Raw genomic sequence first — 25,843 nt, forward strand, 5'->3', positions numbered from 1 at the left:
TCCAGAGAGGGTGTACAGGAATTCGGATGTTATCGATACGTCCAGCGCCTACACTTGACAGTGGTTGATATTGAATCTTCTCAAATATAAACTGCCCAGTAGCAAAAGCCTCCCATCACGTCGTCGTTATCACATATTTGTTACGGAATGAAGGATGTAATTACAATTAAAAAGCCCTCGCGTCTTTTATTTACGTTATGTACTTGCACGATAGCTGGTGTTTGCCATAGCAATAAGAATTGATACCTACAGTCAAGTTACAGAACCCTGCTATTTCTCTCGAAGTCCCATCTGACAGCACTGTTCCATAGTTAGACGGCTGTCAAGCCCTTGTCATGCATCCATCAGTGGCTAGGTAGTGAGCTATAACAATGAGAAAAATAGCACACTAACGCACAGAAGGAGATTTTTAACCGGAAAATACACAGACTGCACACAGAGATTCAGAAGCATAACACGTACAATTCGTCAGTACTGAACGAAAGTCTATAAATATCTTCATGCACATGTCCTAATCTCTTTTATCCTATTCCTATGATTATCACGCTAGGAATGAGACATTGTAATAGTGTCAGAGTCTCAGTTGGCGACACAGTTCCACTCACTCTCCCCTTCTTATTTTTGTAACTCCAACCGACTAAAACTACGAACTATAAAAACTCCACTGACGTCGCCTGGTAGAGAATTCAATAAGGTTTCACCGCATCTCTCTCTTCTGATATATCAGAAACAAATACCCTCTGCGTGTTGACATCGACCGTACATGTCGAGCACATTAAAAATATACGTAGCAGTCCATTGGAGCAGATGGCCAGTGATCGAAGTCACTTTCACGGACCTGTGTAAAGTTTTGTCGCCTGTGCTGGAAGAAGACCATATCCCATCGACTATCAATCGAAATAGAGGGTTCTTGCGTTGTTGTTTCTTGAACACTTTGATAAATTTCTTTTTTTTTTTCAACACATCGAAGCAGTGTATGAATACATCTGTGTACACAACCATACATTTTGTTTTTCTACCATGAGCTTGTGGTCTGTGCCAGATACTAAACCGAACAGTAACACGTTTCGATCCATCGATTCTCATAGAAAGCTGAACATTGCCTGGTGTAAACTAAGCTGATCTCAGAGTACATATAATAGTTGAAATAAAAGACAGAGGCAGTGTGTCTTACTGACATAAATGTGGAAAACATTTCAACATATGGAAACTGCAGCGTTGTGTAGCGTTTCCAAACAGCTATCCGATGGTGATGACCTCTACTTTAATCTCATCTTCCATAGTGACAGGGCAGCAGATGTCTCGGAGTACTGTATTTGAAGAGACCCAGAGCACTGATTCCTCGTATTGGTGGTGCATATTGCACCCAGGAATGTGATCGCTGATTCGGTGTCCTAGGCGGTAGTCACCCTGACCTCCAAATCTTTGGACACTGTATCTTTCCTTTTTATGAGCTACAGTGCATAGCCGCATATGGAACAAGGGTTCTGCAGGACTTAAACCCATAGACCACGGATAGTACTTGTATACATCATCAGTTGTCAATCCCAACAGTGGAGGAATGGAATGCTTTTTGTACACGCAGGCGAGCATGTAAGTCCCATCATCCCTCCACATTTTTCTCATGTTTCCATCAATTTTACGTATTTTCTAGCAATTTTCGTACTTTTACCAGGTTCTCCGAAATTTCAACGTATTTTACTCAACTACTCGAGGTCCAAACCGCCACCCTCGACGAGCTGTCACGTCAGCAAAACGTTTGATCGCGTCGCTCTCGCGATGCTACCAGCCATTGAATTTCAGTATGGTTCTTTACTTCCGTACCACTATTAAACCACTCCTCCATTACTCTGCGAGGGTCATAAAGATGTGCACATTTTGCGACCCTCTTACATTACCTACATCACTGTTTCTTAGTGTAGGAAATAGTCGTCAGCAGAAAGGAGGTACAAAAACTACGTTTATTAGCCGAAACAGTTAATAAATTCGGTCACATTTTATTACGATTTGTCGTCTTCCCCCATGTGGATGGAAGTCACAAAGCATTCTCACATTCGTAGGAGAATGTCGGAGATTCAAAGATCTAGCACTCTGCCCTCTTTTCGTTGGACCTATCGGCTAAGGAGCTAAAACAAAACTCTAGATGGCCTGCCTCTATGCCTCTCATAACTCTTGATCTGTCTTTAATCAACGCTCCCTGCAACATTGTCTTCAATTTTATTTGGAACTGACCAGAAGTAGGAGGGTAGTACACCCGCTACATTCGACGTCTCTTGAAGGAACAGAAGGAGCTGAGATCCAAGCAATCAATACATGTCGTTATTTTGCTTTCCAAATAGTATAAGACGTGTTGCAAACTTGTACTGACTGACGCTAGTAGTGATACAGACCGTTATTCTCGTTCTAATACTGTGACTGCTATTCTGGAAGACTGTTCTGTATCAGTCTTACTCATGTCACCCATCCAACTACACACGATCTCTCTAGACGCTTGCATGCTGAGGAGTTCAGCACTCCTTATCAATATGTAGCAGATAGGATCCTAATACATTTAAGACTATTGTGGAGATATAAGAGAAGATTGAGAAAAAGGAGAACAAACGTATGATTTATGCTTAATGGAGCTCCATATGGAAGGAGTTTGAAACATTTTAAGTAAATCTCTTGTGCTATCAATTCTGTAGAACTGTTGTCGTGTTTGGATCCCATACCAAGAAGGTACTGGTGAGAGAGAAATGATTGTGGAACATAAACACACGCTCCTAAAGCTACACGGTTCTGCATTTAAGTAAGTTATAATGTAAAAGCAGTGTGGTTTCCAGTATACGAGTCGCGTGAATTGAAATGCTGTTAATATTCCAGTGCAGGAAATATATTTCCAACACACGAAATACATTCACGCTGCAAGTTTTCTATCCCACTCACTATGGTGCGAAACTTTAAGACGATAAAAGTACTACCTCTTACACCAAAAGAAAAAAAAGAAACATAAATCCTTTGTGATCCAAGTACCATAGAGCTTTCCGGAGGAATGTAGCGCCCATCCGCTTACGGTTCAGAAATTGTGCTTTCATCTTTCCTACAAAATGATCGCCAGCAACTGGAAATGCATGAAATAGTGACAGCTTACGAGGAAATAGACGAATGTATCGCAGCGGTGTTTGTCATGTAAAATAACACGCCATGCTACTGTAACTCCATGAACAGAACACAGTTTCTTCCACACACGTCATCTGTCAAGCAGATGTATACACAGGGATTGCATTACCTCACGATCCCTTGTCACTAACATAGAATTACTGCAGCAAAGAAACTGAAGACTCGATCTATTTCCAAGATGTGCCAGGGGAATCGAGTTCCTCGCATACATCTTTGTCCGTCTAGAGGAGGGTGCCGAAATAGGTTACCCGTAGGTTTGATAGGCATGATTCGTAACACATTTGTTGGAAGTCCTCAGCTGACTACGGTATGGAGAGGTTTGCTGTTAACGATAGCAGGTAGACAGCGCTCTAAGACACACACAGAACACGCAGTCGTATACGAGTCGAACGCAGGTTATAACACACAACTGATACACCCCAAGAGAACAAAGGAAAATAATGGTTATATGTGTGATACGTGATCTGCAGCAACATCTCCCTCTCCCTAGAATGCATCACCAGTCTACCATTAAATTACACCTCGTTACAACCCCTCTCAAACGATTATTCTATCTGGTTTCTAGAAACCTTTAACGCAGATCCATTTATATTTAGAGAAAGATGGTTGTTTGGTATTCGTTAGCTGATATTGCATGGTTGTGATTGGTAGAGATAACAGTAAAGCACAATGTAAAATACTATTTGTCAGAGTTTAAAAGAAGTAAACAATCTTGCACAGGGTCAAACACGCAATACATTCTGTAGTAATATATTGCAGTCCTCAAGATGATGTATATCTTTAGCTAAGGACACTTTATAAAAATCTATAGGATGCGTCGCTTAAATCCGGACACATTTCAATTTAAATTTGCCGCCATATCGTAATTCCGCCGGAGGTTGCGATTGGCGATCTTGGAAGTCATAGGCATCTAGTAAACAGTCAAAACCTCAAAATGGCCGAGATGTTGCGGACAAGTGCGGAGTACAACCTAAGAGCAACGATTACCGAAAGTCTTCCCGCTGGGCGTTCGTCCACTGAAATGCTTCGATTCTTCCGGCCGCCCGGAGTGGCCGTGCGGTTTGAGGCGCCATTTCACGGATTGCGCGGCCCCTCCCGCCGGGGGTTCGAGTCCTCCCTCGAGCATGAGAGTGTGTGTTCTTCTTAGCATAAGTTAGTTTAAGTAGTGTGTAAGACTAGGGACCGATGACCTCAGCAGTTCGGTCCCTTAGGAATTCACACACATCTTAACATTTTTCGATTCTTCGGGTACCCGAGATCAACCGTTTATGATATTGTGGCCAAGTATAATGCTTCGGAGAAATCTGGGGAAGGTTCCGCTAACACCACGAGGAAATCTCATCCCAGGAAACGAGCGTCACGAACTGCGGCAGTCATCGGAAAGCCTCAGGCACTGGTTTCGGAGGACCCGGGGCAATTGCTAAGGAAATTGGCATCAGTATTGAATGTCAGTGAGCGAACAACGCGTCGTATGGTAGATAAGGACCTCATTCGGGCCATTTAGTCCATAACTGCCTCTTGGATAACTTTGACATATTCTGGTCAAAGGAGTTCTGGCCTCTGAATAGTCCGGATTTGAACCCCCACGACTGTAAAGTTAGGAGTTACCAATAAGACGGGGTACCCCAATGCCACAACTCTATGCACCACTATGGAAGGAGCATTCGTGAATAGGACAGTGCTGTTTTAAAGAGTGCGTGCGATCACTTCAGAACGAGACTGGAGGGAGCCACTGAAGTTGAAGGGGGTTAAATAGAGTAATATTACTCTTCAAAGAACCACTACTTACATGTAAAAGGATTTTCAATTTCATTTGTACTATTTTGTTTTAATAAATTTGCTTTAAAAAAAGTTTCATTTGGTTGCCGATAACTTTTGGGGTCATACCTGCGCTCGTGATCCGACATATATAAATTTATTACTCTACATTTGGTGGTCATCCACGTTAAACAATCTATTCCAGACGTCTTATCGCCGTCCACGGAAAATGACGGTTTCCCTGGTTTCTGGTGCTTCCATGTCAACTTCTTCTTGTATTGTTCTTGGAATCACATACTCGTTCTCGTTGTCATGCACAAGAATTGTCCTGCCCCAAGCAGGAATGTTGGTACTCCATCATTGTCTCTCAATGTGTTTCTTTACCCTCAATTTATACATATTCGATTTTTGTAATTTTACAGATTTTATGTCGCTTCTGCTCATGTGGTCATGACGTCACTTTTCGCCCATATTCTGAAATAGTTCGTTAATGTTGTACAGTTATCAGTACCTACAGTAACTCGGCTATCGTTCTGTATGTGTGTGTGTGCGTGTGTGTGTGTGTGTGCTGCTTGTATCAGTTTCACGGGGGAGGGGGGGGGGGGGGCGGAGGGTGCAGACCTTACTCCGTCACCACCGATGAATCCATCTTCAGACACCGCCCACGACATAAATGCAGTAGACTTACATTCAAACTCTACGCCTACCATAATGCGTGGTAGATGCAATCTCCGAATCTTATTCACAGTCATAGCACATTATGCATAAACCACATATTTCTTTTAACCGTCTGTTATATCATCACATCACTCTCATATTTAGTATGCACCAACAAGGCGTGCTAACCCTCTCGACATGCTCGCATCTGAAGAGATCTTGTGCACTAGGACGGGTGCTGTGAGAGAGATGGGAGTGGCACAGTCTTCCCTGAATGTGGATGCTAATTGATTTATGACCCCATCGGGGTTGATTTATGGCCCACTGGTGTTAATCTGTCCTTCAGAGAAGGACAAATACCCCTCTGGGAATTATCCTAACTGACATCCCCCCCCCCCCCATTTATACAAGCACACTTTTGATATCAAATTAATTGACAACTAAATTGATCAATTAATCACCCCCCTCTCCCTCCCGAAAAGTCCTCCAGCCCAGAATGCAGAACAAAACACATGCACTGCTAAAGCTACATGGTTCTGCACTTAAAAATGCTATAATACTAAAGCATTGTGGTTTCTGAAATACTAGTCACGCAGAGTGCAATGTTTTACTACACTAATTCAGGACATATATGTCAAAAATCTGACATATATCGATGCAGCAAGTTTTCCATCCCACTCACTACAGTGACACACTTTAAGGTGATAAAACGACTTCATTACACATCAAAGAAAAACATAAATTCTTTGTGATACTAGTATAGCGCCCACTGTTCGCATCTGATTGTAGTTTACAAATTATGCTATGCTCTCATTAGTCCTATAAAATGGACTTCAACAACGGAAAATGTCTGTTACAAGAAAACAGCCAAAGGCAAAGGAGTGGTTTCTGAAATGTCAAATTACATGCCATGCTGCACTAACTCCATACACAAGACAACTGTCAATCAAATCTACACATAGGGTTTTCAGTACCTCACAAACGCCTAACTTAGAACCACTGCAGTTGTAAAACTGAAAATTCGATTTATGTCCAAGACGTGCCAGAGAAATGGAGTACTTCACATACATCCTCATTCATCAAGAGTTGCGTGCTTAAATAGGTTTTCCATCGATGGAGGTGATTCATCCCACATGTGTTGGTAGTCCTCTGACGACTACGGTATGGAAACGTTTGCTGTTAACGACTGCAGGTAGGTAGCGCTCTAAGTCGTACACAGTTAATACAATTGTATACTAATCGATTGCAAGTTATACCATGCAACTGATGCACCTCAAGAGAAAAATAGAAAAATTGTTAAGAGCGTGACAAATTACCTGCAGCAACATTTCCTCTCTCTAGAATCCGTCATCAGTCTACCATTAAGTAATACCTCGCTATTCCCCTTTCAACCGATCACTCCAGCTATCTTCTATTACCCTTTAGCGCAGGTCCATGTCAATTTAGAGGTAGATGGTTCTATTTTCCATGAAAACTTCCAAGACAGCAGCCAACTTGTGTGTATCATTTTTACCTCAATAGACATACAATAGAATGTTGTTAAAAAAAACATGCAGCAACTCTTCTGCAAGGTATTTGTTGGCTGATACAGCATGATTGTGATTGATGCACAGTGCAGAGAAGCAAGCTCTAGATACAGTTTGTTAGGGTTTAAAACGCCTAAACAGTCATGTCCAGGGTCAAAGATGGGATCCATTCTGTAGCAGTACATTGAGGTCCCACAGCTGGTAAGACAACACTTTTTAGCTAAGGACACTTTATAACAATCTATAAGGTGGTTACCGATAATTCTGGGCCCACATCTGGGCTTATGATCCGATTTATTACTCTACCCATGGTGAGCATTCATGATAAACTGTCTACTCCAGCCATCTTAACGCCGTTGACAAAAAATGACTGGTGTTTCCATGTCAGATTTATCTCGTATGCCTCTTGCTGTCACACACCCTTTCCCATGTACAAGAATTTTCCTGCGCCAACCAGAAGCCATGCAATTAATTCCTCATTCCCCCTCAGTTTCCCCGCAATTTGCCATACGTTTGCTAAATTCAATCACATTTTCTAGCAATTTTCTTGTTTCATCGATTTTGTGTCACTTCTGCCCATATGATCATGACATTACTTCTCCCCCATATTCTAAAATTGCTTGTAACTGTAGTACAGTTGTCATTACCTAGCGCAAATGCACTATTTTTCTGGTCTGATGGTATACTGCGGCACTGACTCGAAGGCACTTATTCACTTTCAACGAGATATTCTACAGTTGTAGCGCATTTCCACTGTTTTCTGAATGTCTGTTTTAGCAATGCCGCAAACTCTTCCAGTTTCCATTTGTTGCGATGTGCAGCACATTTTTTTCAATAAGAAACACCCCTTCTGTCTTTTGTTTCAACAAACCTGTGCATTGTGGGAACAGCACAGTTTACACCATGCGATGTGCAGCTTTCGGTGAGAGCCAATGGATCGAAACATGTTACTGTCGGTATAGTACGTGACACAGACCTGAAATTCATGGTAGATAAACAAAATGCGTGGATGTGTAGACAGCTGTAGTCATACACTGCTTCGATGTGTCATAGCAGCAAAACTATGTATCAAACTTCTTATGAAACAACAACAGACGGACCCTGTCCTTGTTATTGACGATCTGTGGGATATGATCCTCCTACAGTACGGGCTATGAAACTTCACAATTGTTTGTGCAAGTGACTTTGATCGCCAGCCACATACTCCAGGGGATCAATACCTGTATATTTATTGGGATCGCTACATATGCTCAATGTCAGCGTGCAGATGGTATGTGTTTTTAATATATTGAAAGAGAGTAATATGGTAATATCGAGTTCTCTCCTCGTGAAGTTAGTGAAGTTTCTGTAGTTGAAGTTTTTCTGTGTTGGATGGTACAAAATAACGATGGCAGAGAGAATGTTTGGCTGACAGACATTACAGCACTCTGAGGGATGCAGATTACTGTTGGACTGCAGTACCTGTATGTAGTTGGGAAATACACCACAGTACAGTAGCAAAATCCTTGTCCTGCTTCCATTTCCCATATGATGTGGAGTCTTCCTAATTTTCCCAATAAGAAACCACACAGCAACTGCTCATGCTGTCTTTTCCACTACTCGTGTTGCTGGAGAAAGCCTCAATTGGAGCTAACTTTAGACATTGTACGTGGTTGGTGGATCTATGACAACACGTTCCCATTTCCACCGTGTGGTCAAAACATGGTCCTGTTGCATTCACTCAGCGCACCCTTTTTCTCCATGGGATGCAGAAGGTAGTAGATATGACTTCCAGCTAGTTCTGACTTAATTTGGAATGACAACATTGACAAAGCTGCAGGAAGGAACAGTTACAAGATGAAGAGAGACCACGCTGGAGGTTTGAGTTTTGCTATGTGGGGTCCAAAGCCCATAGATTCGAAAAACACGACTCGTTCCAAATCGCAGACAGATTTTCTACCGAAAAGTGTAACACTATAGATCTGAGAAGTCAGTGTATTGCTCATAGGATTTTGTACATTTCTTACAACTTCAACCTAGCATTGCATTTTTTAAATCATTACTCACATAGCACACCATCTACATACATAGTTTTGCTGCTATGACACATCGAAGCAGTGTATGACTACAGCTGTCTACACATCCACGCATTTTGTTTATCTACCATGAATTTCAGGTCTGTGTCACGTACTATACCGACAGTAACATGTTTCGATCCATTGGCTCTCACCGAAAGCTGCACATCGCATGGTGTAAACTGTGCTGTGATCATCCTCCCATCCACCCACGGACATATTGCAGAACCGCTGTTACACAGTCTACATGGTAGTGAGGTAGAATGTGTTACAAACACTGTTTGTTAGCGTAGGAAATATGTAGCAGTGGCATGAGGGAGTTGCAAATATCGGCTTAATACCAAGTTACTTACGTGAATCACTGACTGCCTGCTTGGTTGGGTGGTAACGTGCTTGCCTCACATGACTCAGTCCAGGTTCGATTCCCGGCCGGATCGGAGATTTTTTCCGCTCGTGGACTGCATGTTGTGTCGTTCTCAGCATCATTTCATCCTCCACAAAGGCCGCAATTCGCCCAATGTGGCACCGAATGAAATAAGAATTGCACTTGGTGGCCGAACCCGAATGGGACATCCTGGCCAACAATGCCAAATGGTCTTTTTTTTTTTTTTCTTCTTCATCCGAATCACTTTCCAAATTCGGTGAAGAGGGTGATTCTGTTACGAGCCTATACCGTTGTCGATGTACACCCTCATTTTTGGTCTGTTAATACACAGCATGCGATCACCATCTATATTCATTGTCATGATATTGGTATGCAAGACAACTTCATTCGGATGTCCTGACCAGAAAAAAGCACTGCAACTGTTGAAATATTTCAGACTGCTTTGTCACCCTCAAAATGTTTCAATAAACAATATTCCATACATACAGTTTCATAAAAAATTCTTTAAATAAATAAATAAATGAATTATATTCCAGTCACTTTCATCCCATCATGCACTGGTGCTGCTGCTCGCAGTGAGCTTTCAGTTGCCTGAGACTGCAGTCAAGTGTACAAGTTGCATTTGTGTGAGTGTGTGTGGTATTTTTTTGTGGTTTTAGGGCGCACAACTACAATGGTCATTAGCGCCCAGACTAAGTTAGGAATGCACTGCGAGGCACAAGGTTAAAACAGCAACTAAAAGGGACAACACTATAAAAGACATATTAACAGGCAAAGGATTAAAAAAAAAGAGTATAATCAATCCTTAGACAGGTTTGTCAAGTGGATAAAACAAAGAACGCGAGCAGCTGCTCCTGGGTCATCCACTAAAATGGCACCCAGAGTACATGGCAGGCCAAGATCAACGCGCGGTGTATTAAAATTCGGTCAGGACGTTAAAACGTGGCGTACCGTCAGCAATTGCCCACATGGGCAGAACGGCGCCGGCGCAGCCGTCAGCAGATGGCGATGGCTGAACCGGCCTTGTCCAATTCGTAACCGGGCCAAAACGACCTCCTCCCGCCGAGAAGGGCCTGAAGAGGTCGTCCAAGCCGTGGGGAGAGTTTTCCAGGCCCAAAGCTTGTTTGCAGTAAGTGTAGACCAATCGGCATGCCACAGCGATAAAATGCGCTGACAAATGACCCTGCTAAAATCAGATGAAGGCACACAACAAGAAGCTCTCCGAGGTTGGAGGACCGCAGCCTTGGCCGCGGCATCTGCAGCTTCGTTCCCAGGGATACCGGCATGGCCAGGAACCCACATAAAGGTAACCGGAGAACCGTCGTCCGCCAGCTGTGGAATAGAGCGTTGGATCCGGTGCATGAAACGGTGAACCGGATACGGATCACTGAGGCTCTGGATGGCGCTCAGGGAATCAGAGCAGATGACGTGTATGTGTGACTGTCATCTATTGTTGATGAAGGCATTAATAGCCAAAAGCTTTAATTGTGAGAGTCTTTTCGTTGTCCCTATCTGCAACTCAGCAACTCTGCTATATGAAGAGCAGCAACTTTCCTTTTCGTAATATTGTTATCCCATAATTGTTAAACAATGTTCCACACATTATATTGTCTATCAGATATTGTTTAAACAATATTCCGTACACTGCCATCGATTTCCTGCAACGTTCTTTAAATAAATAATGAAACTATATTGCATACACTGCCTTGTATCCTATAAACTGTTTAAATAAACAATATTCCACACATTGTCTTTTCTGCCAGAAATTGTTTAAATAGTATTCTACACAGTGCAGTCGATTTACCATCACATCGCCAGTCAACTGAGTCTTTTTCCCATCGATTTCCATGTGGGAGAGGGATGAATGAGGTGGGAGGGGAGGGGTTAATTAATTTATCCATTTATGTAATTAGCCATATGGTTGATAGAATGGGAGAGGGGGTGCTATTCGAACAACTCAGGCCTGAAAGTGTGTTTGTATCGGTTAGGGTGAGAGGGGGTGGAGGTTTCCAGATGGGTGGGTGAGGTGGAGGGAGTCAGGTGTGGGGGGGCTTCTTGGAGAGAAGGAATGTGCCCAAGGGTCATAAATCAACCCTCGGGGGGTGTAAACCACTTAGCAGAACAAAAGGTTAAGGGGAGAGGGAAGGGTCATATATCAATCAGCTGTCACAATTTGTTTGATTTGCATATCAGTTTGATATCAAAAGTCGGGTGTTGCTTCCGTTTCCTGCAGTTACACTCATAAAAGCAGTCTGGCTTCTGTACAAGTTGTGAATAATCGTTCACTCGCTGTATTTTATCCCGCTACCTTCAAAAGTGTAAAATGTGCAATCCAGTCAACACTGCGAAATCTTTTTTAAGAAAAATATACATGTATGTGGTGCCTGTTCTTTTGGATATTCCAAAAGCACAGACATAACAAATATAATTAAGGCGAGGACGACCAACGACTACTTCAGTGAGGATACAGACCACGCTAGAATTCTTACGGGAATCGGCGAAATGCCGCGAGTAATGAGCATAATGAGGAAGGGACGCTACAACAGTAGTGTGTGGATAAGTTGAGAACTTGGTTCTTACAGGAGGCATGCTAGGGTGGTCCGCTGCAGTTGCGATGACCAGTGTGTCCCGATGGTGCAGTGGTCAACGCATCTGCTTAGTAAGCAGGAGACTTGAGTTCGAATCCCAGTCTGGCACAAATTTTCAACTTTCTCCATTGATTTAATCAATGCCCACTGGAAGCTTATGGCATTCATTCCTTCGTGTCTTGAAGAAATATACAGATGCTATAAACATCGATTCGCATTTCTTTAATCCTCCAGTCTGGCACAAATTTTCAACTTTCTCCATTGACTTAATCAATGACCTCTGGAAGATTATGGCTTTCATTCCTTTGTGTCTTGAAGAAATATACATATGCTATAAACATCGATTCGCATTTCTTTAATCTATCTTCTAAGATAAATTATAGGGCCAGTTTTGCCTAGCAGGTTCCCCCATTTCTATGGAATCTAAGCTGGTCTTTACCAAGATCAGCCTATACCATTACTTCCACGCTTCTGTAATTCGTGTTAGTGTTTCGCAACCATGACTTCTTAAACTGAGTTTTCGATAACATTCTTACCTGTTAGCACTTGCCTTTTTTTGAACTACAATATTCTTGTTAGGGTTTGAGAGTACTTAGCATGTCTCATTCATCTCGCATAGCAGGTGGGATAGTTTTGTCATAGATGGCTGTTTCTGATGGATTGTCGCATACTACAGGGGCCTTGTCTCGACTTAGGTCTTTCAATGATCTGTCATATTGTTCTTGCAGCATCTCTTCTTCATTTACTTCCTTTTTTCCTTTCAAGAGGAAGGAACTGAAGATGAAATGTAATCTATTCATTTTACTTGTACTACCCTAGTTAAATAGCGTAAATAAGAGGAATTTGGCAGTATCACTAATCCATCGCCACATGGCTTCCCTAGCGCAGTGTCATCAAGTTCTTCATCTCTGATTCGAAGGAAGGAACATAAGAGTTTAATTCCCCATTGACTGTGCACTCGCCGCAGATGGAACACAAGCTCATATTAGGAAAGGATGGAGAAATCGGCCATGCCCTTGCAGAGGAACCATCCCAGCACTTACCTCGAGCGATTTAGGGAAATCATGGAAAATCTGTATCTGAATGGCTGGATGGGGATTTGAACTTTCGTGCTACTGGAGAGAGTCCTGTAAGCTAACCATTGCCCTAGCCACATCGCTCTGTAGCAGTATGATATGTAACGACAGCATGGCAGAAAACGTACACAGTAAGCATCAACAGTTAAGGTGAGGAACTGTTCTCATTAGTGTTAAGGTACATGCATATGACCACGAAAGTGCCAATGTATCAGCAAACCGCTTACGATGACGAGATGAGCTGGTAGAGGATGTTGCGGTTGGTCATCATGACGCCCTTGGGCAGTCCAGTGGTCCCCGAGGAGCACATGATGAAGGCCACGTGTTCCAGCCAGTCCGGCTGGTCTGGGGCCGCCACTTCTTCCAGATCGACGTTACCGGCGCTGTCCAGCGGCACGTCGCGACGCTCCAGCCAGCGGCAGACGTCGTTGATGTCGACCACTTCGAAATCCGGACAAACGGAGCGGATGTTGGACGCTGCGGTCTCCTCCGCTAGGATGAGTTTCGGCTGGATTGTATCCCGAACCAGAGTCTTCAGGTCGTCTGCACAAATTATGTACAAAGGTGGTCATTATCCGTGAGAGGGAGGGACCCGTAATGCAGGCTTGTACAGACGAACAGGATGCTTGCTGTGGTTTCGGCAGTGTAAAATAAATCGTTATTGCTCACTTATAATGTCTCAAAATCAGATAAACAGAAAGATGTAAAACAACATTAACTCACTAAGAGCATTAAAGTTTTACAGAAGAAAATCCGTGCTTACGACAATGTCCACACTGCAACCGTCAGGAAAGTAGCTGACTGTCGAAGACGATACTGAATAATACAGGTTTAAATTTTGCAGCGGCGATCACAGCGACCAAATACTACTCATGTGATCACCGTCCCAGAGATAAATTAAAAATGGGTCCAGTTTCCCCTTGGTCATCAGGCGAATGCAGGTACTGAAAATGCCCTCCCAGATTTATTGGGACCACTCCTGCCTCACTACCTGCCAACTCGGATATTACGCTAAACAGAACGTTTTTTTCGACAATAGACCACCAACTCCCATGAGTAGGGAAATAAAGATATGACCCTCCTCACGCTGTGGTAAGTTCTACTCACGCTGCTCCATTAACATTCACAAAATTCTCATTTCCACACCTCCTTTCATGATTTAGTGTCAGTAGTTTGAAGTTTAGGATAAAATTCGCGTCTGTCTACGTAAGAATTGGTGTTTGTTCGTTAGGCTGTATTCTATAACAGTAGATTTCACTAGATATGTGCACTTGCTGTACCGACAATAACAATTTGTGTAAGATCTTATAGGCCAAACTGCCTATGCTTACACACTACTTAATCTAGCTTAAAGTAACTTACGCTATGGGCAACACACGCACGCATGCCCGAGGGAGGACTCGAACCTCCGACGGGGGGAGCCGCGCGGACCGTGACAAGGCGCCCCAGACCACGCGGCTACCCCGCGTGGCTTCTGTACCGATAATATTCAGTACAGAGCTGTCAAACAGTTTGAATAGGATAATGCCACAGTCACATGGAATATTCTAAAACTGCTACGAATCAGAAGCCATGACTATCCCTTAAAGGCCACATCATCTCTTTTGCTACCTAAGGTGGTCGAAAAACGGTTTGAATCACGTGAATGTATCAGAATTATCAAGTTTTTATGCTTATCCATTACGGATATTTAAGAACCGTGACTGTATATTGAATGTAAATAAGCTATACAGAACTGCAACCAGTCACTTTTTTGAATAATAGTGTTTTGTTCCATGAACCGGTTTTCGAACCGTTTCAGGTTCATTTTCAGATGGTTTCGGGAAGTTACATCATTACTGGTAGTAGCATAATGCTGTGTGCTGGCTCTATGGCAGAAAGATGGATCACACTTTAATGTATCGCCATGACTATAGCTTATCTGTCGATATGGATGTAAATTTACTTTTTACTTACTGCGACAGCATAAGCGGTTTTTTTCGGTTAGTGTCCATCTGTCTGCCTCCATTTTGATGTCCAGAACATTTTCACACAAACTATATTACTTTACACTTTGACAGCGACACTTTTCCAGCATCCAGCATGCGTTTTACAACTGTTGCTTGTAACAAAGATCTTGACAGAAAGATATATCATAGGCCTACTTTGTACAGAGATGTAATTTGTTGTTCTTTACATGTATTAAAGTCGATATAAGGGCAAGTATTTTAATCAGAATGGCGATAACATGAGAGCACAAGATAAATTTATAAATAAATTACTACAAGAACAAACTAATTTATTTATAAATTTATCTTGTGCTCTCATGTTATCGCCATTCTGATTAAAATACTTGCCCTGTAGCAGATGGAACGAAGATATTCAGCCGGCCGTGGTGGTCTAGCGGTTCTAGGCGCTCAGTCCGGAACCGCGGGACTGCTACGGTCGCAGGTTCGAATCCTGCCTCGGGCATGGATGTGTGTGATGTCCTTAGGTTAGTTAGTTTAAGTAGTTCTAAGTTCTAGGGGACTGATGACCACAGATGTTAAGTCCCATAGTGCTCAGAGCCATTTGAACAATTTGAAGATATTCAAGAAGAAGTAGGTTCATTTGTTGTGTGCCTCACTTGCCCCTCCTTTGTCCTGAACAAAGCAACAGAAAAAATAGAAGACTGTGGATGTCTTGGAAACATTCCCTGGCTATACTAGATTGACTGACTATAACTGGTATAAGTGGTGGAAAATTCTGGGATTGAAGATACTGACACAGATAGGTCGTTTGGCAGGAAGTCTGTTACTTTGGAGATAGCTGAGAATTTAAAATTTCAGCTCAGTTATGCCATATCCTAAAGAATCTGTGGAGGGATTGGACAGGTATATGCACACAATACCACTATCGCAAATAATAAATTGATCAATCGGGAATTTGACGGTGCGTTTAGTTTTTTAAAGCACTATAATATTCCTAAGTTGATTCTCTCTGCTGCATTTGGAAGGAGGAGGAGGGCTTAGTGCGTGAATGGATAGTCAACAACAAATACCTCTGCAAGACAGACTCCATTCTAAAGTAATGAGCGGAACACTTAAACCGCGATCCAGTCCGTAGCTGTAGTTGTCATAGTTAGCTGTCGGAGGTCACTTAAACTTCCGTAGACCACCACGATGCATTGGTCACGTTGGTAGCTGCTCACTCATCTTCCGGTATTCGCACAGCTGCCTCAGGGACTGGAGAGCGTATCACTGTAGCCTCCCAACCATCAACCAATCCGTTTACATGAGGGGGATAAATTTCCAGCCCAAACATTCGAATATTGACTCTTCTCACGCAACACACACTTCCGCTCCTGTCTACCTGTACACCAGCTAGTTCTCTGTCCAGCTATCCAGAGGGCGCTGCGAGGACTGCCGCCAGGATTTGTCCCCACGACCGCGGGCTTGTGCCAACTAGCCGGCCAGCCAGAGCGTACTACTCGCACAGCCTTAAGGGGCTCCGGAACGCCCTATACTTGCAATGTTAAAATAACGCTTATAAATTACATCTTTCCTCACAAAGTATTTGAGGTAGGAAGTTGAACTTTTTACAAATTATTTATTGGAATATGGGCTACAACTTAACACAGGGATTTTACAAAATTTTAGTTCAGTTATTAAAGATGATTTTTTTCAATTGTAATGAAAATTCACAACATTTTTTTGCAATTTTTTATTTATATATTCAAAAATATACAGTTTTTTGGAAAAAGGCTGTGTTAAATTATGCAGAAGGTACTGTGTAACATTTACTGAAAGTTTGAAACAAAGATGTTTGGAAGATCCTTAGAAAACATGTAATTAGTATGAGAAAATAAAAGTTTTGGGAATCGAGCGACAAAGATTGGATTAACTTTTTAGTGCATTCCAGGTCCATAGGATGGATTATCTCCATCCTCTGCAAACTCCTCCTCCAGCTTCCTCTTGTTCCCACTCCTGTTTACTCTTGCTTGTATTTCTAGACTCTTTACAGCCCTGTCTGCAGCCCGAAGGCGTTCCTTGTCTAAAGCAAGCATCGCTCGCTGTTGTGTTCGTAGATTTTGCTACCATTTTCTTCAGTTGCAGTTACTGCAACACTGTTCCAAAAGGTGGTCATGTATGAACACTTATCACATTTCAGTTGTATTTCACTAGCAAGTCCTACGTGCTTTATTATGGAGAGTTCCAGACCAACTTCACTACAATGAATACATCTTACACAGTTTGAAAAAATTCCTTTGAGAACCGACATATCAAATATTTCATTCACATCCGATTCGCCCATAAAACATTCATAGTTTTCACTCATTGAACCAAGCTTCTTCTGTGAAGTATTTTCTTTCCCACTTTGACTGCTATGGGCAGGTGTACTTGAGAGGTTAGGTTCACTCACTTGGTTATCGTCTTTATTGTTTACAGTAATAACACACACCTTTGGCTTTCCAACATTTCTCCTTTTCTTAAAAGCCTTCAGAGGATTTCTAATAACTTTACTTTTACTCATTATTATACTTAAACAAAACAGAGACTCAAGAAACAGAATTAATTACGAATATTTTCGAGATAACGACAGAGTAAATAAACATGAAACAATCGACAATCACACCAGCGACATATATATAGAACCATCACAGGTTAGCCACAACACATACGTTATCTCACATCACTAAAATGTACCTGATGAACACGGACGTTAATAATAATACCATTTGACAGCAGTTTAACAGCGCCACAGTGGGTCACGCCCATTTAGAACACATTTCAAAAAAAATTTAAAAATAGTTGTAGTCTTCGGAATTGATCATAAGGCCGTTGCAGCATCCCTGAATATGAAAGTAAATAGGAATATTAAAAAAAGGGAGGAAGGTTTATCTGTTTAGCAAGAGTAATAGAAGACAGATTTAAGACTACCTAACAGATCAAAACGAAGATTTCTGTTCCGACACTGACAATGTTGAGTGTTTATGGAGAAAGTTCAAGGCAATCGCAAAATGCGTTTTAGACAGGTACGTGCCGAGTAAAACTGTGAAGGACGGCAAAAACCCACCGTGGTTCAACAACAAAGTTAGGAAATTACTGCGAAAGCAAGGAGAGCTTCACTGCAAGTTTAAACGCAGCCAAAACCTCTCAGACAAACAGAAGCTAAGCGATGTCAAAGTCAGCTTAAGGAGGGCTATACGTGAAGCGTTCAGTGAATTCGAAAGTAAAATTCTATGTACCGACTTGACAGAAAATCCTAGGAAGTTCTGGTCTTACGTTAAATCAGTAAGTGGCTCGAAACAGCATATCCAGACACTCTGGGATGATGATGGCATTGAAACAGAGGATGACACGCGTAAAGCTGAAATACTAAACATCTTTTCGAAAACTGTTTCACAGAGGGAGACCGCACTGCAGTTCCTTCTCTAAATCCTCGCACAAACGAAAAAATGGCTGACATCGAAATAAGTGTCCAAGGAATAGAAGAGCAACTGAAATCACTCAACAGAGGAAAGTCCGCTGAACCTGACGGGATACCAATTCGATTCTACACAGAGTACGCGAAAGAACTTGCCCCCCTTCTAACAGCCGTGTACCGCAAGTCTCTAGAGGAACGGAAGGTTCCAAATGATTGGAAAAGAGCACAGGTAGTTCCACTCTTCAAGAAGGGCCGTCGAGCAGATGCGCAAAACTATAGACCTATATCTCTGACATCGATCTGTTGTAGAATTTTAGAACATGTTTTTTGCCCGCGTATCATGTCATTTCTGGAGACCCAGAATCTACTCTGTAGGAATCAACATGGATTCCGGAAACAGTGATCGTGTGAGACCCAGCTCGCTTTATTTGCTCATGAGACCCAGAAAATATTAGATACAGGCTCCCAGATAGTTGCCATTTTCCTTGACTTGCGGAAGGCGTTCGATACAGTTCCGCACTGTCGCCTGATAAACAAAGTAAGAGCCTACGGAATATCAGACCAGCTGTGTAGCTGGATTGAAGAGTTTTTAGCAAACAGAACACAGCATGTTGTTATCAATGGAGAGACGTCTACAGACGTTAAAGTAACCTCTGGCGTACCACAGGGGAGTGTTATGGGACCATTGCTTTTCACAATATATATAAATGACCTGGTAGATAGTGTCGGAAGTTCCATGCGGCTTTTCGCTGATGATGCTGTAGTATACAGAGAAGTTGCAGCATTAGAAAATTGCAGCAAAATCCAGGAAGATCTGCAGCGTATAGGCACTTGGTGCAGGCAGTGGCAACTGACCCTTAACATAGACAAATGTAATGTATTGTGAGTACATAGAAAGAAGGAACCTTTATTGTATGATTATATGATAGCGGAACAAACACTGGTAGCAGTTACTTCTGTAAAATATCTGGGAGTATGCGCGCGGAACGATTTGAAGTGGAATGATCATATAAAATTAACTGTTGGTAAGGCGGGTGCCAGGTTGAGATTCATTGGGAGAGTCCTTAGAAAATGTAGTCCATCAACAAAGGAGGTGACTTACAAAACACTCGTTCGACCTATACTTGAGTATTGCTCATCAGTGTGGGATCCGTACCAGGTCGGGTTGACAGAGGAGATAGAGAAGATCCAAAGAAGAGCGGAGCGTTTTCGTCTCAGGGTTATTTGGTAATCGTGATAGCGCTACGGAGATGTTTAACAAACTCAAGTGGCAGACTCTACAAGAGAGGTGCTCTGCATCGCGGTGTAGCTTGCTGTCCAGGTTTCGAGAGGGTGCGTTTCTGGATGAGGTATCGAATATATTGCTTCCCCCTACTTATACCTCCCGAGGAGATCACGAATGTAAAATTAGAGAGATTCGAGCGCGCGGATGCTTTCCGGCAGTCGTTCTTCCAGCGAACCACACGCGACTGGAACAGGAAAGGCAGGTAATGACAGTGGCACGTAAAGTGCCCTCCGCCACACACCGTTGGGTGGCTCTCGGAGTATAAATGTAGATGCAGATGTAGAACACATTCTGATCCATTGGCTCACACAGAAAGCAAGACATCACATGGTGTAAAATATACTGCTACAACACACAGGATGGTTGAAACAAAAGATTTGGTGGCGTTTCTTATTGACAATAATGTGGAGGATATCGCTTGCAACACATGGAAGCTGAAAGAGTTTGAGGCATTGTGGACCATTACCAAACAGTCGTCCGAAGGTGCTGACCTCTATATTTAATCTACTCTTCCACAATGATGGGGTACTAGATGTCTCAGTGTTCCGTTTTTTAAAGAGACCCTGAGCATTGATTCCTCATATTTGTGCTGCATATTGCACCCAGGTGTATGATGGCTGTCTTGGTGTTTCAGATGGTAGTCATCCTGACATCCAAATCTTTGGACACTGCAACTTTAATTTTTATGATTTACACTGCACAGCTACATATGGAACAAGGGGGTTTCTGTTGGACGTAAACCTATGGATCGTGGATAGTATGTACCATCAATTGCCAATCTCACCGGTAGCGGAATGGAATGATTTTCATACACACAGGCGAGCATGTAAGTGCCATCATCCCTCCACATTTTTGTCGTATTTTCATCAATTTTACATATTTTCCATCAATTTTCGTAATTTTACCAGGTTTTCTGTAATTTCAATGCATTTTACTCAGTTACTCGTTGTACGAAACACCACCCTCGACGAGTTGTTTCATCAAAAAAACGTATTGATTTCGTGATGCTATCAGCCAATGACATTACAGCATGACATTACAGCATGGTTCTGAATTTCGGCATCGCTGCTAAACCACCCCCTCCACTACTTTGCAAGGTTCATATGCATGTAGACATACTGCAAATCATGTTACACAGCCTACATCAAAAGACACACATACTGTTTCTTAGTGTGTAAAACAGCCATCAGCAGAGAGGAGGTGCAAAAACTACATTCCTTAGTTGAAACACTTTATAAATCCGGTAAGACTACGATTCCCCATCTCCCTCTATGTGGATAGAGTCACAAAATATTCTTGCGTTTGTGGAATAAAGTCAGATTCTCATAGCTCTAGCACTCAGCAAACTATTTTGTAACAAGCTATTTCTTCATTGAACCTATAGGCTAAGAACCCTGACCAAAAATCTAGTTGGCCTGTCTCTATGCACCTTGTAACTCTTCCTCTATCTTAGGCTGCCCTCCTTGCAACACTGTCTTTAATTTAATCTGAAACTGATGAGAAGTACATTTGTCATCTCGTGAAGGAACAGAACGGGCTGAATTCCACGTAATCAATACACTTCCGTATTTTGCTTTAACAAAGCGTGTAACACATGTTCCAGACTTGAACTGATGGGCGCTAGTGAAATAGATTGATATTCTCATTCCAATACTGTAACTGCCATTCTGCAAACACTGTTCTGTACCAATTTTACTCATGTCACCCTCCAATTACACATTATCTGTCTACATGCATGTATGTTGAGAAGCTTAGCGCCCTTTATTGGTGTATAGTATATGCGAGCCTCATACTTTTGAGAGGGTTGTGGTGATATAACAGGCAGGAGAAGAAGGAACGTTTACGCTATGCATGATGGAGCTCCATATGATAGGAGTTCAAAATATTTTATGTAAATCACTCGTGCTGTCAATTGTGTAGAATTATTGTAGTCTTTGGATTCCATACCAAGAAATTACTGGAAAGAGAGAAATGATCATAGAAAATATGTGTTGCGGTACCTGGCAAACATCGATCACTAACTTAACTGCAGTTACGAAACTCAAGATTAGATTTATGTACAAGATATGGCAGAGAAATGGAGTACTTCGCATATATCTTCATTCATATAGAGAAGAGTGTTCAAATTGGTTTTCCATCGATGGACATCATTCATCACACATGTGTTGGAAGTCCTCTCTGACAGTGGTATGGAGAGGTTTGCTGTTAATGATTGCAGGCAGATAGCGCACTATGTCCCAGACAGAACACATAAATCTGTACGAGTCAAACCTAAGTTATACCACATAACTGATGCACGCCAGGAAAACAACAGGAAAAAAGATTAAATCCATGACAAATGACCTGCCACAACAACTCCCTCCCTCTAGAATGCATCATCAGTCTATCGTTAAATCATACTTCACTACAACTCCTCTCAACCGATTACTCCATCTACTGTCTATCATCCTTTAATTCAGATCCATTTCAGTTTAAAATAGGATGATTCTCCTTTGCAGGAAAGCATCAAAGACAGCTGTCGAGTCCCACATATCACCTCAATAGACATACAGTAGAATGCTGTTAAAAGGCCATGTAGCAACTCTTCTGTAAGGTGTTTGTTGGCTGTGATTGGTGCAGAGTGCAGAGAAGCACGTTTCAAATACTGTTTGATATGCTTTAAAACACATAAACAGTCTTGCACACGGTCAAACACGCAATCCATTCTATAACTGTATATTGCAGTTCCGCAACTGGTAATACAATGCTGTTTAGCGAAGAAGACTTTTTAAAAACTTATAAGGTGGTTGTCGATAACTCTGGGGTCACACCTGGGCTTGTGATCCGACGTATATAAACTTATTACTCTACATTAGGTCGTCATCCATGTTTAAAAATCTATTCCAGCTATGTTATCGCTGCTACAGAAAATGAGTGTTCTGGTGGTTACAGGTGCTTCCATGTCAAGTTTTTCTCGTATTCCTCTTGCTATCACATACTCATTAGCATGTACAACAATTTTCCTGTACCAAACAGGCATGCATGTACTACATCATTCCCCCTAATTTTTTTCCCACGTATTTTCCCTCAGATTATACAATTTTTTGTCAGTTTTCCTTGTAAGTGTAACACAGCTATGAAGACCTAGAGAAAATGCAGTATTATTCTGTATGTGTGTGTGTGTGTGTTTGCTGTATATGTGTTAGAAGGTTTTTTGTGATCTTGTGGAATTTTTAGGCCTTTATTAGCGATTTCTTTTATGATATGCCATTCCCACCACACTGTAATCAGATCATGGTATTACACCTGATGTTTGTGGTAGGGGAAACCTAGTGCTTCCTATCGCTCTTATCTGTCGGCACAGCTGCGCAAAGGGTTGCCATCACCTGACACTTCGTTCAGGAACTAGCGCGACCTCCAGTCTGTGCACCACTTGAGCCGACACTGTGTGTAGACCTCCCTCCCAACCTGCTTGTGCGGGAATACATTACGTGGTCGGCATGCCCTGCCAGTGGCAGATGTGAAAATGCTATCGGAAGATTTTCACAGTGTCGTTACATGCAGTGAGCGATGTTGACATTGATTTTTTTTGATGGTATTCCTTGTGTGATAGGAAAAAAGCGCTCTATTTAATTACTTCTTTTCGCTGTATTTTACAAGACTGCATCTTCCAAAACAGCAGAGAATGAAGAGCTTCTCTCGTCCAGTAAAACAGAGATCCAACTCCTGTGAACTGAATTTTATAAATACACAGTATATCCTTTGCTACGTGATTGATATTGATTGTAATTTCCTTTCATCAGATCCTTCCTCTGCAGCAGAGATTGAGTCTTTTTCTCACCAATTTCCAGATGGGTTCAGAGAGGGAGGCTGGGGTATTTCCCAGATAGGGAAGGGTTAATTAACTGATCGACTTAATTAATTAGTCAATTAATTTGATATCAAATGTGTGCTTGTGTTGGTGAGTGTTTCCCAAAGGTGTGCAGAAGGTGGAGGAGGAGGAGGAGATGAGGAGCTTTCTCAGAAGGACAGATTATCTCCAGCAGGTCATGAATCAATCAACAGAACACAGGGTTAAGCATAGGGTGTCATAAATCAATCAAGTTTGCCTCTGGATGTATCCTTGCCCCTGAATGCATGCAACCCACACTAACAAAATGGCCCAGATCCAAGGTTGCACTACTATTGTTGGGAGCTCGCAGTGATTACTGTATAAGTAGCTGTGTTTTTCTCTTAACGCTGAATATGTGTTTTCTTGTACTAATATCTGTTTTAAGTTACATGAAATTTGTTTAAGAGCCTTCTAGCTTCATTGTAAACTGATTTTTTTTAAGTTTCGTGTTTAAATGCTAATGATACCTGCACATCATCGACACATCTGAACCAATACTTAATTTTATAGTTCAGTGGCCCTTTCTGTAATAAAATTCATTCGAAATTGTCCATTTCAAAATTTTTATTCAGTACTATAGACAAAATACAATCCTTGGCACAGAGTGGCGTATATAAAATAACTTGCAAACATTGTGAAGAAGTGATTCATCAGGCGTAACTGTGGCAAACAGGCTATGTGAACATGAGGGAAGCTGGCGATTAAGAAAGAAAGATTCGACCTTTGCTGATCATCTTTTTGCAGAAAAACATCCATATGATGTAAAATGTGAAACTGTATACTCTGTAAAAAAAAAATGCAGAAAGATGACCCTATTGGAAACGCTATAAATCAACAAACACATGACGTAGAATGCAGCCTAGTATTAAATATGAGGCTAAATTTCCATTTCCACTTTTTGAAGTTAAATTTCCGTTACAAATACTAGATTCAAGCTGTTAATTCATTTTATTTCTCATCTTTTGTTACATGTATCTCCACACAAAACTTTGTTTATCCACTTCTTTTTTGGCTGTTGTAATTATTGTAATATTTTCCCATGTAAACTTTTTGTCATTTATGTATATCTGTACAAATAATATTTGTGTAAGTTGCACATCATGTTTATCTATATTTGCGACATTCAGTTGTCACAGAAGATGGCGTGAAAAGCCCAAAACCAATTTGTGACTAAATAAAAATAATTTTGCAGGACATTGTTAGATGGTTTATTTCCATGGCGAATTAGCATTCTGTTTTTTTGGGGTTCATTATTTTTGCGCCTGATTTGATGCCACCAGCTACGATTTCTTTTTGTGTGCCAACCTATTCATCTCAGAGTGGCGCTTGTATGCAACATCCTCAATTATTTCTTAGGTATATTCTAATCCAGGTCTTCTACTACAACTATTACTCTCTAAAGCTCTACATCTCCTTCTAGTATCTTGGAAGTAATTCCCTGATGTCTTAACACATGTCCTTGTATCCCAGCCCTTCTTCTTGCCATTGTTCTCCATATATTTCTATCCTCACAAATTCTGCGCCGGACCTCCTCATTTCATACTTCATGAATCCACCTATTTTGAGAATCCTTGTGTCGCATCTCAAATGCTTCGATTCTCTTTTTATTCGGTTTTCCCCGAAGTCCCTGATTCACTACCATCAAATACTGTGCTTCAGACAAATATTTTCAGAAATTTCTTCTTCAAATTAAGGCCAGTGTTAGACATTAGTACATTTCTTTTGGTAAGAATTGCTTCACATCATCTGCTTCATGGTTCCCAATTTTTATGTTGTTTTTGTGACTAAGCCCATTTCTGCTACTACTCATAGCTTCCAACTTTCTTCGGTTTGCTCTCAGTCCACATTCTGTGCTCAGTACATCGTTCATTTTCTTAAGTATCTTCTGCATACTTTCTCGTTTCTACTGAGGATAGGAATGTCATGAGCGAATCTTATTGTTGATATTTTTTCACGCCGAATTTTAATTTCACTCCTGTATCTAAATGTTATTTCTGTCCCTGCCTCTGCGATGACAAAGGGGAGAAAGGTTGTATCCTTGTCTTACACCTATTCTAATCTGAGCACTTCGTTCTTGGTTTTCTGAATATTGCTCTTGC

General features: G+C 41.7%; 1 protein-coding gene across 3 annotated transcripts in view; it reads right to left on the minus strand.

The window, feature by feature from the left end:
• LOC124804874 (4-coumarate--CoA ligase 1-like) overlaps positions 1-25,843 on the minus strand; it is a 241,601-nt gene that overhangs the window by 124,546 nt on the left and 91,212 nt on the right. For all 3 annotated transcript variants that reach the window (XM_047265238.1, XM_047265236.1, XM_047265237.1), the window contains exon 3: positions 13,431-13,746. In XM_047265238.1, the coding sequence (XP_047121194.1) occupies positions 13,431-13,746 (316 nt within the window). The remainder of the gene's footprint in view (positions 1-13,430; positions 13,747-25,843) is intronic.

The sequence above is a fragment of the Schistocerca piceifrons genome, chromosome 7, assembly GCF_021461385.2.
Source record: "Schistocerca piceifrons isolate TAMUIC-IGC-003096 chromosome 7, iqSchPice1.1, whole genome shotgun sequence".
In the NCBI taxonomy this organism is placed as follows: domain Eukaryota; kingdom Metazoa; phylum Arthropoda; class Insecta; order Orthoptera; family Acrididae; genus Schistocerca; species Schistocerca piceifrons.